This window comes from Stegodyphus dumicola, chromosome 1 (assembly GCF_044657685.1).
Source record: "Stegodyphus dumicola isolate Sdum_Otavi_A_Nest chromosome 1, ASM4465768v1".
NCBI classification, from domain to species: domain Eukaryota; kingdom Metazoa; phylum Arthropoda; class Arachnida; order Araneae; family Eresidae; genus Stegodyphus; species Stegodyphus dumicola.
The window spans coordinates 100,106,750-100,124,864 of NC_140768.1; the positions used below are offsets into that span (position 1 = coordinate 100,106,750).

Sequence of the window (18,115 nt, forward strand, 5' to 3'; positions counted from 1 at the left end):
AGTTCGAATAGGTAAATAGAAATTTTTAAAACAGTTATTCGGAAAAACCATGCAACTTAAACAATTAAAATGAAATTCGAAAAAGAAAAAAATACTTAAAATAATAACAGTTATAATTAAAAATATAATATAAAGAATATTATTTGGAAAAAAGGAACGATGGTGACTTTTTTTCCTCTCACGGGAAAGGAAACTAGGTTGCCATATATTAAGAAGTTCGCCAAGTGAAGTATTCTGACAAAAAAGTGCCAACATAAATTTGTGAATTTCTCCGTAAATTTCGCTCCAAATTTTACAAAATTTCATATTTAGGCGTAATTTGAGTCGTAGAATCGAAATATGTAAAAAAATTGGTATGTTAGTTCAGAAAAAGTCCGATTTTGTGTCAAAATACCTAATTTAGAATAGTGCTATATATAAATCTAATATATACCCTAAGTCGCGCTCTCGAGACATGAAGAACGCAATTTGAATTTTGTCAATCGGCCCAGTAGATCGGGAGATATAGGACTGTCCCATTTTTTTTTTGAGCAGTGTACAATGTTCTTCAATTCATTTAAAAAACAATTTATTACTTTCTTTGATATCGAATTTTTAACTTGGCAAGTTTTAATTATCAATAAATTACGTTCAAAAAATTTGACTTCTCCAATTATAAACTAACTTGCCAAGTTAGAAATCCGATATCAAAGAAATTAATAAATTGTTTTTAAATGAATTAAAGAACGCTGTATGATTAAAGCTATGATTAAAGGAACTTCTAATGAAACTTGCCATCCGTTAGATTTAAACTCTTTTTTTCTTTTTTCGGTGACACCGACCATTTCTCCCGAATTGGCCCTTTTTTTCACATTTATGTTGTTTTGATATCATTAATTTTTGAAAAGCTAAACAAACTATAGGTTATGTTCTTATTTAGACACGTAAATGAAAATGCGTCTAAACAAATACGTGACCTTCAGATTTTTTTTTTTTCCGTTTACGCTGCACTACTTTCTTTTTATGAAAATGAAATAAAAAGTTTTATAAAGTGTTCATTTAAGAGACATAATTTAGGATCACAAGACCAAGACATGCTATTTTGTCTATTTTTGTTCTGTAACTTAAATATGTTAGCTTGACCCTCTTCATTTATTGCAACGGCTTCTTCTACACCAAATACTTTGTATGATCTTTCATAGTAGTCTGTAGTAAGGCTCTTGGGTACTTTGATGTTTATATTCCCTTGCAAGAATGGTGAATTTATCTTTTATGTGTATCTCTTATGTGTTTAACAATTTTTAACTACGTAATTTATATTTTTATAATAAATTATTATTTATAATAAACAGTAGAAATCCACATCTGATATATATGCGGCTTAAGTGTTTGTCGCCGATAGTTTATTGGTTGCTTGCGTAACTGTAAATTGTTTTATTCCCCGTGCAGTGCAGCGCGTGACGAATATTATGAGAAAGTTAAGCCGGAAATTTTAAAAATACAAGTGCACGTGCATTTAACATTTAGTAAATAAATTTAACATCTATATGTAATAGAATTCGGAAATATGCAACCCGCAAAAACCGGCAACGATGAAAAAACAAATAAAATGAAATAAATAAATATCTTTATTATATGCGGCTTAAGTGTCTGTTTGTGGCCGATAGTTTATTGGCTGCTTGCGTAACTGTACTAGCAAATGGGGTGAAGTTGCCACAGGGTTGCCGTTTCAATGGAGACGTAGACAATTTCCTGCAAAACTTGCCTTTGCTATGACCATCAATAAGTCTCATGGCCAAACGCTTAAGCGTGTTGGCATTTTTTTTACCTGAGGCTGCATTTGGACACGGTCAACTTTATGTTGCCTGTTCAAGAGTTCGTGAAAGAACGGACGTAAAATTAAAAATAATGGATGGTCCTCTGCAAGGCGAGCTTAAAAATGATGGAAAGATCTACACAAAAAATGTTGTGTATGAAGAGATCTTTGACATGTAAATTAACTTTTATTATTTAAATCGCCAGTGTTTTCTTTCATTGCACTTACTTTAAGCAATTAAGCAAGCAGAAGGGGGAAACCTCGTGGGGCAGTAAGCAAAGGGGCGTCCTCGCCGCCTGCCCTGGGTAATTCAGTTTGAATTAGAAGATACCTTTACACAAATCATTTTAATTACAATTTATAATATCTAGAACAGCGGTCATTTCGTATGACCACCGGACTTTCTAGTTATTTATATCTACCCTAAAATGTAACAGTACAATGAAGTTAAAATTCAAAATGGAGCTCTCATTTCTACCACATGCTTAACCGCATATAATATACTTACGTCTAATGTGAATTACTTTTATTGTGATTTATATTTAAATCAAAATCTGTATTAAGCAATTCAGAAAATTTAACAAACCTATGAAAAAATTACAAAAATGAATCTTACCTTTTCATTTATTCACCTGATGATTGTAGCGGATAAACAATCTTAATTGCTCTCAGAAATTCCAAGAAGCGATCGCTCGCAGATGAATGAGAATATTCCCTCCGCCACATGTACTCGGTCAGATACGAATCAAATTCATCTTTTACCTGCCGAGTACCCGTCAGAGTTTTTTTATGGAACTCCACGTGCTCTCAATTGAATTAGTATACGAGCCCATGTTTCGGGATCCTTAAAAACGAGACTGTGTTTACACGAAAGTGCATGAATCCCCTCATCACTAAGGCAATCATACGATTTCCACCAGTCCGAAATAATAATAATGGATCACGGCAAAATATTTTCTTTAATAATCCTCGACACTTCGATAATAATGTAGTTTTTGAAATTTTAGATTTTTTCCTTTATATATGCCGAATAATCTATCTTGGTGCCAAATTTCAAATAACGATATTATTTAGAAGTGGTCCTGGTTTTTGATGAGTGAGTCAGACAGTTAGTGATAAAAATGGCACTTTTCAGGCCTTAATAATTCCTTAACTATTAGAGGTAGTTTAATGAAACTTGGGATTCTAAGTGTTCAAAGGAGCTCCTTTACTCATACAAAATTGCAAGTTTGTAGGTCTAATAGTTTTTGAGTAATCGGGGAGTCGAAAGTAGATGGAAATGGTTCGTTAAGATCCACATGGCCGGGGATCCCTATAGGTGTAGTGATTAGCGGTCTGACTGTTGTGCCGGAGGGCCCGGGTTCGTATCCCGGAGAAGTAATAGATGTTTGTAAATGTATACATATACTATAAAGTCCGTGCAGCATTGGGGCACTCTAAATATGCGACGAGCCGAAAGCCTTCTCGAGAGGTTAGTGGTAGAGAACGATGGGGACCCTCTGTTCTCCATCAAACTGGGGGGGCGGAACTGAGCTAAATCGTACTGTCACATGTAAGATGCTCAAGGCTGTTGCCAACGACAGACGTAAACTTGCGCTGCTTGCCATGAGAAATTTCATGGGCTTGGACTGACTATAGGTCTGACAAGTAAGCATTAGCAGTAACAATAACAACACAATGGCTGATGTCCCGCTGTTTCCTTTTCCGTCTGTTCCGAACTTAGTTGACATACTGCCGTGTGTCTAAATTTTGTTTGATTTATTTTGGTAGTAAAGTACGTAATGTAGCGGCAGTGTACAATATATTTTATTATTATTTCATTCAGTGATAGATTCAGTGACTTATGACGCATAATTGAGCGATGGGCCTGTGTCTGGTCACCTTAAAAATCTATAGAATACCTTTTTCCCCTCCCCCCCCCAAAAAAAATTTTTATACCAAGCTAAGGTTGCTTTTTGCCTTATCTTAAAGTTTCGTGGAATATCAATGTTATGTGACTTTATATAACACAATTGCCAAAAACACAAATACACAAAAACACAATTACACAAAGACAAATTTGCTATAAGCTGTTAAAAACCTATTTAAAAATAAATGAGACTATTTATTTTAAAGAAAGATTTACAACACAATATTGTAGAGTCTGGACTACATATAAAACTTTAGTAAATAATCAGAAGTATAACTGTGAGGTAAAATATAGTAAAATGGAATTATCCGCTTCTTTTCATCGATTTTAAAATTCAATAAATTAAACAGCAAATGTGCTGTAACTTCTAATTCAGGAAAACTGTGCCAAATTTCTTATGTTAGTTTAATCGGAACTTTTACGAATTTTAATTAATATTAAACAAATTATGATTACGCTTATGCTAATTTTAATCTGCAATAGTTTTTTAATATGTTGGTAGTCTATTTAGCTAAAGAAATTTACGTCATTTTGAAAATTTTTAATATACAAAAGGTTCTTAATAATATACAAAAGGTACATAAATACTTATAATTTAACTTCGAAATTAAATAGTTCGCAATGGTAACTTATATGATATTCTGAACTGAATATAGTAGAATTTAAAGAGTATTTCATGTGCACTGGACTTCCTTGCAAGGCGCTGTCTCAAAATCCTTTAATGCATGGACTTGCTTATAAATACGCTATTTAAGCCTGACTAGATCGCAAAACTATGAATTAACAGACCCGCTGGTGCTAGTAGATGCAAGATTAGGAATTACTATCTTTAAGATTCACTTTTTAAAGCTCTCAGGATTTGTATTGGATCTGAAAATTAATTATTCGTTTTTTTATGAAATCTTCAGCCCTACTAGAATGTTAATAATTTGCATTCTTTTTAGGTGGACAAAAATAAATTATACTCTTTTAACTGCCAGCAGCTTCAAAAAATTGTGCTTAAGGTGTTGATATGGTTTTCAAGAATTTGATTTTTCCATACGAACTTTCGTAAATCAAGTTAACTTATCTACAACTATATTTCGTGGGGAAAGTTCTAAAAAAATATAATCTGTTACTTTATTTTGTTAATTTAGCATTTCTTGTCGTTATTTAATTAACATGCTTATGAAGTAACTTCCACATTTTTTGCACTATGAAATTCTATCAGTCAATTCTGTCAAACAAATCGTATTCTTAATTATAGTATGTTTAATTAGTGTATGAATTTAGGAATCAATTCAGGAAATAGATGCAAAAGTTCTGAATCTTACCAAGAAAAGTAGCATTCTTGAACATGAACTACAACTCGCAGAGAGAAATCTAATACACAATAAAGAACTTTACAAAGAAATGGCTTTAAAATGTGAGAAAGATTTTGAAAATGAGCCCACGGAGTGTGACAGCATACAAGTATATTTATTTCTTCATTATTTTTCCCATACATTCTTCATTATTACAGACTGTTATTCTGAATCATTATGTATTCGTTTAGAGTTCTGAATGTTTTATATCATTATGGTATTTCCTACTTAATATTTCTCTTTTTTGCAGCGTATCCGCGAACTAGAAAATGAGCTGCTTAAAATGAATAGAAATATTACGGAAAATGAAATAGCTCGAGATAAATACAATGAAATAAAAGAAAATCTGATGAAGGTAAGATTCATTATATACAGAACTATTTGCTCACGATTCTGTATAAATTATTCATGCCAGAAGACTTGGATTCAATCCTTTAATTTAGAAAAAACATGTTTTAAATAATCCTCCATGTTTTAATAAATCCTTTAAAATTTCAATAAAATATTTAAAATTATTAAAAAAAACATGCACATGCTTTTATATTTCAGAAAAAAAAATTAAGCAACATTTTATAATTACCCTATACGTAATCACATGAAGTTACGAATTTCTTACTGTGAATAGGCATATAACTTCGAGTGCATGTTTGCTTCCGAGACTGTCTCCGGAATTAAAAAAATTCTCTTTGTATACAATGATGTTTCATAACATCCCGCGTTGACACAGATAAACATTTCTAGGAAAATCCTATCAAAATCTCCACTCTTTCGTCAGCTTCCTCCCAAAGTTTCTGCTCTGCATATCATTTTTATTTCATTCTCCTCCTCTTTCTCATCATCTTCTGCTTTCCCAGTGTATGTCTTATTATTTCCCCGTCATCTTTAGAGGGTCTTATGGAAATATAATTGTCTACATCCGCATAAATCTGCGCCTCCTATTCGCTAACACTAATCTTCTCCGAACAAGCAACTCCTAGATGTCGTACGGTTAGCGGACGTATTTTAAAACCTAGATAAATCTTCTTCTCTTGACTCGTTCTCTATGAACATGATCATAGGCCACAATTTAGAAAAGCAACTACGTAAAGTAATATTCTTTACATATTTCGAGGCCCGAGCCAAAGTAAATATGGCGTTTTTCAATGTAAAATTGTTTCGGAAATTCATAAACGCTATTTTCAAAGTGGACATATCGGCGCATAAAAAGGGACTGCTGATTGATCTTTATATTTTGGATAATTTATTGGTTAGCTAAGGCTTATTACGTTGGGCGACAGAAATAAAACACAAATTTTTTCAACTTTTAAGGCTTCAAATTATTAGCCCGATGCAATTTTTTTTTTTTAAATCTCATAGGCATAAATTTCGGATTTAAATTTAGACCTAAAAATGTACCGTTATTTTGATACTGCTGGTTACTAAAGATTTTACTGTAATGTTATTTTTAGTTTTATGATTATTTTGAGGTTAAACTCGTTTTTGTATGGATTAAATAGATAGCTTAATGTTTTTACTGAGTTTTAAAATGTTTTAAAATATCAGTTCACTAATCTAAATAATCTTACAATCATCATATCTCGGACAATTTTGTGACACACTCTTTACTGAAGGTTTTCTTTCTTTCTTCTTCTTTTACTTTTTAGTCTAAAGGGGCTTTGTCCCTGAAGGACTCCTGTTTTCGTTTTGGCATTTTGCGTTGGAAACTTTAAAAGCCAGTATCACTTTCAAACTGTTGTCACCAAATACTTTCGCCCTGTATTATATTTGAAGGAATTAAATAATGAAGAATCTGCATAAATGTATCTATATTTCTCGCGTTGTGATAAAACTACGGTACCTAGAGCCGTCAAATTTTGAATGACGTAAACCTGCTGCGAATATGGGCATCTGGAAGCCCAAATTTGAAATTTGGAATTTGTTTTATTATCAATTTCATATTTTCTAAACCTCTAACGAATTTCAAATTAACAAACTCAAGGATTTCAAAGCGAGCATTGGCAACGTCGTACATAAAAAACATTTGTATCTCCACAGCGTGAGATTGTGTATCGGAAATTCTAAAGATATGCTTAATTTAAAATTATTTTACGATATTGCTCTTGAACTGAATGTTATGGTTTAATTGAGAAGAACATGATATTTAATAAATAAAGGTAATACACAAAATGTTAAAAAAACGCCCCTTTGGTCGTAATTTTAAATCTGAAACCTTTCAGATTTTCTTTCTTTTTCTTTTTCTTTTTCTTTTTTTTTTCTTTCTTTTTTTTTTCTTTCTTTCTTTTTTTTTTTTTTCTTTTCTTTTTCTTTTCTTTTTTTAAGTCGTAGAGATTTATATTTATTTTGAATAACCAGTTAAGTTGAAGCTTATACTTTCTTTCCTTAATTGTCTAAGTCTTCATTCACCTAATTGTCAATGCCAGAATACTTAAACTTGGTAGAGCTCGTGAAGGAATGCAAATTCTACCATTAGGAGAAAAGGTTTAAATACTGAGGTTCTAGAAGGAAAAGTTAGAAAGAGTGGATAAGCACTGTACCTTTGTAGTGTGAAGCTTCTGGTTCTGCATTTATTGCTGGTTAAAGGGGCCTAACAGCTATTACTTTGCTGCCATGAGTCTTCGACGCGGTTTAATTAGCAGGATTATCTGAGGACCTGGGGGGAAATTCAACTGCTTTGTTAATATCTTTGAATTTTAAGTTTATTTTTTGTTAGTTGAGTTACCACCCGAGCGAGGCGTAGTTTGTTAGCGTCAAGTCGACGCATTGTGAATTTTAAAAAGTTTAATAAAGGGTTTTTTTTAACCCTTAATAGATATTACAACGTTTTTGAGAACATTGTGTGCTAGTTTGAAGCAGATTAGCGAAAATCATGCAACTATCAGTCTCTCATTATTCAATTCAAATTTACATATATTAGCAGTTGCTTAATTTTAATATCACTCTTCTACAGTAAGGTCAGAGCTGAAAATAGAAAGGAAAAATAATAAGAAATTAGTTCAAATTATTTTTTAAATAATACAGATTAGTTTAGCCTCAGCTCAAAATCGGTGGCTTGAATACTATTAAGAAATTACAGTATAAGAAAAGAAGGTGAGAAAATTCTGAAGACTTATATAGTTTTGCTCTTGAAAAGAAAGTAAGTACATATATATTCAGTGCAATCAAATGTACAGTTAGCATGTACTGATGCAATCATGTACATAATTAGTATTACTTTGTTGGAATTTAATTTATCTAACAGTTAACTTTATTTTAAAGCAACTTGCCTTTTATTCTCGTTTTCAACCCAGGCTTTGTTGCCAGAATGAGTTAGCACGCGTGTATTCACATGAGTATTTAAGGGAAAGTTTAGGAAGTTGTCGGTGGAGCTGAACGTTTCCATTCTATCCATTAGGCTTATTTACGCCGACTTTTACAAGTCAGAGCCTGCCTGCGCATTAAGTAACCTGTGAAAGGCCTTTAGGTTAATTTAATTCTATTTTATTTTACGTTACTTGTTACTTCTTGAGTTAATACAAAAGTATTGACTTCTATTAGCACGAGTCGGTGCCCTCTGTGAAATTTATATTGAGTTAATAAAGGGTTGTTTACACTCTTCTCTGGACTTTTTCATGCTTAAGACTTGAGGATATTTCCTCCCACAATCAGCTAGCTCTCGTTAGTTTATGTTTCCAAAGAATACGCGATGCTATAACTTATCAGCGTTACCTCTGCACTACTGGCTTAAGTTCGATAATATTCCCTTGGGCACAGTTCTTTACTGTATGTTGATAGGAGAAAAACCTATAAACATAATTGTAATTCCTCTTGTCAGAGTATATTTTCATATTTCATAAATTTCTTTTTTTATTTTATTTTCTCCTTAGTTTTAAAAGTTTCCATTATAACAGTAACACATTTTTGTTCTTGGAACTGATCTGCCTTTCTCTTCTATGTTTTCTCAGCACCCGAGAACAAATTAAGCTAATATTCTTTCTATGAACAATATCACAACAATGCAACTATTACTCACTTGGTGAAGATTCTTGCTCTCTGGTTGCAAAACAGTGCATTACCACTGACTCTGAGTTCCCATTAATAAACTACCATAAAAAGAAAACTTGCTGATTAAATTCAGTTGCGTTGAACTAAACCAGTTTAAAAAATAACCATATTTGAATAAGTGTTCCTGACAGTCCTTAGCATTAGGGGTTGGAGGTGGAGAAGTAGATTTACTGTTTAAGTTAGAAATGTCAACATAATTACACCAGTCACAACAGGGAACTCAAAGCTATTTACGAAATTAAAACAGGGGGGTAGTTGAGAGACTTGTGGTGAAAAGAATCGTAACTCAGAGAATTGTTTTTGCGTACCTTTCCTTAACGACTGCCTCAATAATTCAACATCCCGTTTATACAGTCTATTTCGGCATAGTACGAAAGGCTAAGTTTCTCAAAGAAAAAAATCAGAATCATATAGGTATGCAGAATCGGAAACATAATCTTCACGCAGTAAACATCATAGTAGAGACATAGGACTGTGAAACATCGCTGTAGGAAAACGACATTCACGAACAGAACTAATATTATGGCCGATTGATTACACAAATGCCGATTTACATTTAACGTATGGGACTGCGAACTTTTTGGTATTTGTCCTAGGCAAACCGTCGTGCGTGGTATCTGATTCCAACCGCCAAATTATTTCACAGCTGCATCAAGAGCTATGTGAGAGTAGTTCCTTCCACAGAACTTGTCATGAATCAGGAACGATCAACACGGAACAGTGATATCGAGGAGATTGTGCTCCATCGTGTAGAAGGCATTTCATATGAGTATACCACCAGTGATTTTGCGAATCTACTTTAAAATTTATCCAAGACATATTTTTTTAATTGACCTATCAGCTCGTTTGAGTTATCAGAAAATTTACCAGTGTTTTTTTATGTATTCTTCAAATGAAGCAGAAACTAAATTTTTTCATTAAATACTTTATGAATTTTATTAATGTATAGTGCATGTAATACTGCTTTATAAACTAAATTGTATTTTGTACTTTTCTAGAATCAATTAACACGTCCCACACTTTTGCAAAACCTAGAAAAAGAATACGAAAACCAACAGGATAAGTTGCAAACGTTTTTGGAAAAAGAACACCAAATCGCAAGTGCATCTACAAAACCTAAATATAACTTCGAAAGAGGAGACCATGAAGCTGAAATGCAGAACAAAGACATTAACGAAGTAATAAAAAAGTTTTATATGGTGCTTAGGTGTTCCTTATGTACTCTAAAGGAATTTTTATTTCTTTTTATTTCTTCCTACTTTTATCGATAGCTAAATATTATTATCCAATTTAAAATGATCTTGTTTCTGTTGTTACCAATAGAGGTTGGATTAATACTTTTAGAGTCCTAACCCTCTGAAATATTTCGGTGCTTCTCCCCTCACACACACACCTACCTTTAAAACATGACGCATACTTTTGTCTATTCCTTCTCTGTCAATCTTGGTTTAGCTGCACCATACATTCCTTGGTAAAACCGGCCATGGAAAATTTTTTTGATGCACCCTTGAATTCCTAAGCACATACTTATTTTTCTCACTGAATTAATCTAACCTCAGTAACTAATTTTGCTGGTCTAAGCCAGACTAGGTAGACGAATTTTATCCCGGCCAACAGGCAAAGGATTGTGCTTGTCTTTCACCAAAACTTTGAACACTTTCTGAGTGATAATACGAGTTTTCCAAGATTCTGTTCCAATTTTGATGAAGAAAAACATCTTATGATACAGATCTAAAGATTTCTTATCACAAACTTCTCGACAGGATTCTTTACTCCCCAGTTTTTTAAGTGCCCCTGTGAAACAAAAGCAATATATTCAAATGATAGTTCTCATAAAAATTTATAATATTACTGTAATTAATAAAAGATGCTTCAAACACCATCATCAACGGACTTCGGTACGAAATCATTATATTTTAATTTCGCTTTTAAAAGGGTAAAACAGCACATAAAAATAGGAATGTGAAATGCGTTTAATGGATAGAAAATAAAAGCATTTTAACATGCTGCTTTCTCAAATATTAATTAACATTTGAATTATTCTCCTACAGAAACAACAGTCGTTTGTATCTTCTAAATTGGAACAATTCGAGGAACAATTTGAAAGAATTAAAGAAGTCACGCAAGTCTCTGATATTCAAGTGAGAACATATTTTGGTTATTGTTGTGGTATAAGCAATTAATATCATTAAATGAGTTGAAAAAGTATAATATCAAGGAAAAATGATATCATATATCAAATATAGTTTTCGTTAAAACTTGAGGTACGTAAATGGTACTGGAATCCAGATACTATACAAGAACATTCTGGGTAAATTAGCCTCTTTTACTTCCTTGTGCGAAGTAAAAAGGGTGCTACTTTGGTAGACGGTTGCACGGATTTTTGGCGATTTACGTTGGCGCAATTGTTGGCGCGGTTTTTACAAACGTCAGCCATCTTGAACAACGTTGTTTTTACGCTTAGTAAAGTATTCGAAACTTTAAAAGAAAAAAATAATAAATAAATATCGTTAAAAGTAATGGATTAATTTTTGGTGTAAAATGTCGTTTTTTAAGATGGCAGGCAAGTGTAAAAAATACATTTACTATGAGTATAAAATAGTAAAGTAAGGTTATTATTACTTTCATATAGCAAAGAAGAGAATAAAAACACCGCTATAAAAACATTAGGCCAACGTTTAATTAGATTAAAATATTACTGAAATTGAATATCGAATTAAAAACCCTCATACCAACATTTAAAAGAATTAGAATATTATTAAATTCAAATACTTTAAAATACGTTATATAGAATATAATTAACATTAAAACATATGGACAATAATTATCTCAGCCATTTCTGAAAATAGTGTATTAATTTTTTTTAACAAAAATTGAAGTATACAATTATAAAAATAAAAGAAAAATATGTACTTACATTTTTTTGAGTATTTAACCTGTTGTTTATTGATAAGTACCACAAAAAAAATCAGAATCTTAATTTAGATAACATCTTTGAAGACATCTTTGAAGGAATTCGAAGATATGAATTAAATTTTAAAACGGCGCGGAAATGCACAAATTGTCAGTAACCAATCAGGGAGCTGATTACAGCTCGTTAATGCACAAATATTCTATAACCAATCTGAGAGCTTATTACATCACGGCTAGAATTAAAATTATTTAAAAAGTCATACAGAATAAAATCAGTTTTAAAAAAATGCAAAATTAAATTGTATTTTAATGTTTAACAGCCATAAATAATGTTTAAAACATTAGATTAAATTTATACATATTAAAACGAATTACTTTTAAAGTAAGGTGACGTCATTGATTACATCATCAACAAAATAAAATTTCATAAAATATGATAAACAATAAAATTTTTATTTGAAATAAAAATGCAAAATTTAATTGATTTTTAATATTTAGAAGCCATAAATAATATTTTAAACACGGAATTTATGCACAATAAAACGCATTATTTTTTAAATAAAATGACAACAAAGTATCGGTTACCATAAATAACTTATCCATATGGGTTTACCATAAGTTGTATTACTCGCCAAAGGAAAATCGCCAAGAAATCGCCAAAATCCGTGCAACCGTCTACCAAAGTAGTACCGTAAAAAGGAAGTATTGTAATCGCAAAAACCTTCGGGTATCATATTTCAACGAAAATATCGATTTAGACGATATCCAATGCAATTTAATGATGTTTTTGCGTGACACCCGGAAGTAAGGACAGAATAAAGAACTCTTTTCCATCTCAGCCATGACTAAAAAAGTGATTGGTTTCGTCTTCTCTAGCCAACTAGCCAACTCCCAATTAAATTTTATTGACATAGCAGTAAAAATATTACACACATATATATAGACACCCACCGTTCCTTAAAATAGTACTCACCCGGCCTTTATTTTCGCAATCGTTGGTTGTAGTCATACATTTCCAGTTACAGAACACTTTTAAATGACGAATATATTCATGTTTTGGCAATGTCAAAGTAAAATAATAATAATAACAATAATAAATTTGGACAGATAACGAAATCGAAATTTATTCCGGTCTCCAGGTTCCTATACTTATATCTGGGAATGTTTTAAAACTCGTTATAAAAAATAAAAATACAAAAAGTTTGACTCCCGACAAACAAAAACTAACCGGGATATTTAATTTCAAATTTAGAAATTTTTGATGTCATTTCAAACTTGCCTTGAGGATTCGGTTAATAAAGTTAGAATAATTTGAGGAAATAAGATTAAATGAAGTGCAGCAAAACATTTGTATCTTTTAATAGGCCGTATAAGGAAGTCATGAGGTATCCACATCAGATCTTTTTAATAATGAAAAATATTTATTTGAAGAACGTATAATATGTAAAAATTAAAAAAAAAACTTTAAAAAAATCTGAAACCTTTCAGATTTGAATTACGCCAAAGGAGCGTTTTTTTTTAACGTTTTGTGTGTTACCTTTATTTATTAAATATCATGTTCTTCGCACTTAAACCATAAAATTCAGTTCAACAGCAGTATTGCAAAATAATTTTAAAATGAGCATATCTTTAGAATTTCTGATACACACTTTCGCGCGCTGGAGATGAAGATTTTTTTTTCCGTACAGTGTTGCCATTACTCGTTCTGAAATTGTTGAGTTTGTTAATCAAAAATTCGTTAAAATTTTACAAAATGTTAAATATTAAAACAAGTTACAAATTCGGGCTTCCAGATGCCCATAATCGGGTGGAAACGTACGTTATTCAGAATTTGATGGCTCTAGGTACCGTTGTTTTGTCACAATGGGAGAAACAAACAAACATTTATGCATGTTCTTCATTATTTAGTTTCCTTAAATGTAATACATGGCTCTAATATTTGGTGGCAACAATTTGAAAAGTGAACCGACATTTAAAGTTTTCAACACAAAATGCCAAAACGAAATTAATAGCCTTTCTGGCTAACGCCTTTTGAACTAATAAATAAAACTGAAACTGAAGATCACGAGGTTCGGCAACACTTCCTATTTACAGGTAATAAGGTGCATAAGATGTCAACTTTTACATAGTAGTTCACTGAGATTTATGGAAGCTCAAAATCATTGCTAATTAACTTGTCTACTACATGGAAATATAGAAGAAAGAACAGGCTATAAACTCCTTTCTTTTCTACACTGCGATCATGTTAATCAGCACTCCTTCAGGATTTCAAATCCTTGTTTGCCTTTTCTGCACATTTAAGTTAAGCATTATTCTGAAAAAAAAATTATTTAATTTCCACGTGATATATCGATTTCTTGCTCGTTTTCGTTTTTTGACTATATTCCGGATTATAAGCAATGTGAATTATGACTTTTTTGCCAATAAGAAATCATGGAAAAATAATCAGGCTTTTGATAGGTAATAAATTTTTGCAACTTAGTTTCATGTTCATGTACTTTCTATGAAATAATATAATGTGCTTAGAATTAAATCTAAAATAATGTACGTTTTGTAGGAAGCAGATGCTAGGTTTATAGCTCAGAAAACAATGCATGAAGATCTCTTTGACTTGAAAAAAAAGGCTATTAAAAGACTACATGACCTTAGAGAAGAAAAAAGACAATTGGATACAAAAATGGGACTATTACGTGATGCAAATGCAGCCTGCCCCAAAAGGTAAGTGGATAAGATTAGAAGAATTTTTAGCCACATTTTAGTTTTGTGTTTCTTTTCAAAACAAATTTAGAGAGAAATGCCATTTTTTAGAAATTCTTGCTGTCAAGATCTTTCGAGAATCTGAGATATAAATATAGTGTTGCGTGTGTAGGATTCGTAACAGATTGAATGCACACAGGTCCAGATCAAAAAGAAAACAAACATTTCAGAAACATTTCTTTTGAAACAAACGTATCAAAAGAAACATTTCAGAGTTATGCAATTTTCCAAAAACTATTCCTACAACTCTTCACAATATGGACAATCAGTGGTTACGCTTCAAACTACTAAGAATGTTAAACACAATGTAATGCAAAGCCCATCTAAAAAGTAAGCTAACACGAAGATATCTCAGTACTCCGAAATCACGCTGAACTAACAGCTCGCAACAACAAGTCAGAGTACATACTCTCTTCGGCCTTATACAGTTTTCACACGATCGTCTTCATATTTCTAGTACTTTTTGCTTCCCGAAATTACTGGAAGGCAATATGAGGACCGAATCACAGTTATAGCTAATACAGTGAACAATGACATTTATTCAATTACAATATAGTATATTACGGCGGTACAGGAATCGGACCCAAATGTCGCCAAGTTTGGCGAATTTTGCCGATAACTCTCTGAATGCGCCGGAAAAAATTAGTTGTCAAAACCGTTGCCAATTTGGCAATATTTCGCCAAATTATCGAGATACCCATTTACTCAATGTTATACCTTTGCATTCTTATTTTTCAGGCAAAGCTTCGCTACTTTTGATTTTAATGTTACATTATACGAAGGAAATACAGTAATTTCATATATAATTTTACTAAAATTATCTATCTATATACGAAATTCGTAATATTTCCTCCTTCCGAAAGACTACACGTCCCGGGCAGCACAATCCCTGAACAAGAAGTCATATTTACAACGAAGAACAAATCAACAGAATTCTAATTGCAATAAATAATATAAAACAAATCAAATGCTAAACCAGCAAACAAATCAAGTGCATAAATTTACAAATTTATAAACATATATGACAATGATCTTAGTATACTATTTAAATTATATACGTACTATATATTAAATAAATACGTACTATATATTAAATAAATACGTATATATAGTACGTTTAATATATAGTACGTATTATATACGTACTATATATTAAATAAATACTTATATATTAAATAAATACGTACTAAGTATTATGCTCATAGTAAAAGGCTAGCCTGTCTTAATGAACGACTCGAGAACGACTTGGTTGAACGACTTTAGGCTTAGAATTCGATGACTTAGAATTAGGCTTAGAATTCGAGCCATTGGATATTTTTAGAGGCAGAAAAGATGAAAAATATGCAACCGCCTTCGCCGAGAATCGAACCACGGATCTCTGGAATACCGGCCCAGCGTGCTACCGTTACAACACGAAGGCACGCTAGGGAAATGGGAGAAATACCTTATACACTCCCCTTTTTAAAGGGCGACTAGGGTTTTAGGGGTCCTAGTCGCCAAATCCTGGATGCGGAGAATCCTCATCCACAACCCTTTTAGTTCGGGCGCCACTTGCAGAGTCATTAGGCCAATTAGAAGCAGAAAGGATGAAAAATATGCAACCGCCTTCGCCGGGAATCGAACCACGGACCTCTGGAACACCGGCCCAGCGTGCTACCGTTACACCATGAAGGCTAGCTAGAGAAGTGGGAGAAATAACTTATACCTGAAGTTTAGGAGAAAGTCCTTTCCGTCGAAACAGATTCCAGAACCACACCTTGTCAGTTTCGTCGCATCGATGTCCTGTAGCTATCTTGTCGTATCAGGTCTTCATCTTCTCCGTCGTCTAGCTGTGCCGCTCTCGTGCAAAATATGCTTCACTTCCAGTCGTGCCTGGAGATCTTGGACGAACTCTTCAGGCGATGAAGGAGCATCTGGAGGGTCACGAATGAAGAGCATTTGAGATGGGGAATAGCCGGTAGTCTCATGGACAGAACTACAACAGGCCAGTAAAAACACAGATAACTTCTTGTCCTAGTCCTGTTGGTTTCTGAAAACCACCAACGAGAGGTTTTTAATTCCATTAAACCTCTCTACCATGCCGTCTGATTGGGGATATAAAGGTGTCGTTTAGGTTTTGTTAATGCCGAATAGCTTGCAGAGTTCTTTAATTACAGCCGATGAAAAATTTCTTCCTTGATCGGAATGTAACTGAAGAGGCACTCCGAACCTGGAAATCCAATGTTGTATCATTACTTCTGCTACCGTAACAGCGTCTTGAACAAGAATAGGATAGGCTTCAGACCACTTGGTGCCGAAATCAATGACAACAAAAATGTATTTGTTGCCACCAGCAGTTCGCGGAGGAGGTCCCAGGGTGTGAAAGGCGATATGTTCAAAAGGCGCTTCTATATTGTAACTTTGCAGCTTCGTTCGGCTGCGTTTCTTTTGTTCTTTCCGACCTGCACAGACATTGCACGCTTGGCACCACTTTTGCACATCACCCCTTGCATTACTCCAGTAGAGGCGCTCTCTAACTCTGTGCACACTCTTCATTATTCCAAAGTGGCCTCTTTTAGGGCTTCTACGTAACTTTTTAAGGATGTCCAGGATCTTGGAAATATCAGCTGCCATTGGAATGCCTTACCATCGTCCGATTCGAAGTTTCCGTACAAGACGTCGTTTCGCATGGAGTGAGTCCCAGAGAGCCCAATATTGTTTTACGTAGGACTATATATCGAAATGTTCTGCCAGGTAGGTTTCCTGTTTGAAGACTCGATTAAATTAACTAATGTCACCGTACTTCAACTGTTCTTTCCTAACTTCTTCGTCACTCCATGGGTCTGGGTCAGACGATATTGGATTCGTAACTTGACTTACGACCGGACAAAGCAGCTCATATTTCGATTCGATCCTCGAACAATATCGACAGCTTTCTAGGCAGGGTTTTCTAAACAGGTCATCAGCGTTTCCATGTGATGATCCCTTCCCATGACGCATAGTGATGTCGCATTCCTGAAGCCTTTGTATCTTACTTGGTATCTGGCCTTCACGATTCTTGAAATTTAAGAGCCAGGTCAAAGACGCATGATCCGGGCAGAGCAGAAATTTTCCCTTATAGAAGTAATGATGGAAATGTTCTACGGCTTTACGTATGGCGAGCAACACTTTTCTAGTGACACAGTAATTCCTCTCCGCTTTAGATAGAGACTTAGTCCAGTATGGTATGACACGATCTTGACCGTTTATTTCTTGGAATAAAAAAGCACCGACATTTTCTTGCTCGCATCCGTGTCAAGAATAAATGATTTGTCGTATTGAGGATACGGTCAGGATTGGAGCAGATATTTAAGCCTCCTTCAAATTGCCAAATGCATC

General features: G+C 33.3%; 1 protein-coding gene across 1 annotated transcript in view; it reads left to right on the forward strand.

Annotated features, from left to right (window-relative positions):
- The first annotated feature begins 4,986 nt into the window (after positions 1–4,986).
- LOC118205476 (uncharacterized) overlaps positions 4,987–18,115 on the forward strand; it is an 82,989-nt gene continuing 69,860 nt past the window's right edge. The window contains exons 1-5 of the mRNA XM_085810938.1: positions 4,987–5,156; positions 5,298–5,402; positions 10,087–10,266; positions 11,140–11,229; positions 14,559–14,719. Of these exons, the coding sequence (XP_085667064.1) occupies positions 5,097–5,156; positions 5,298–5,402; positions 10,087–10,266; positions 11,140–11,229; positions 14,559–14,719 (596 nt within the window). The 5' untranslated portion in view covers positions 4,987–5,096. The remainder of the gene's footprint in view (positions 5,157–5,297; positions 5,403–10,086; positions 10,267–11,139; positions 11,230–14,558; positions 14,720–18,115) is intronic.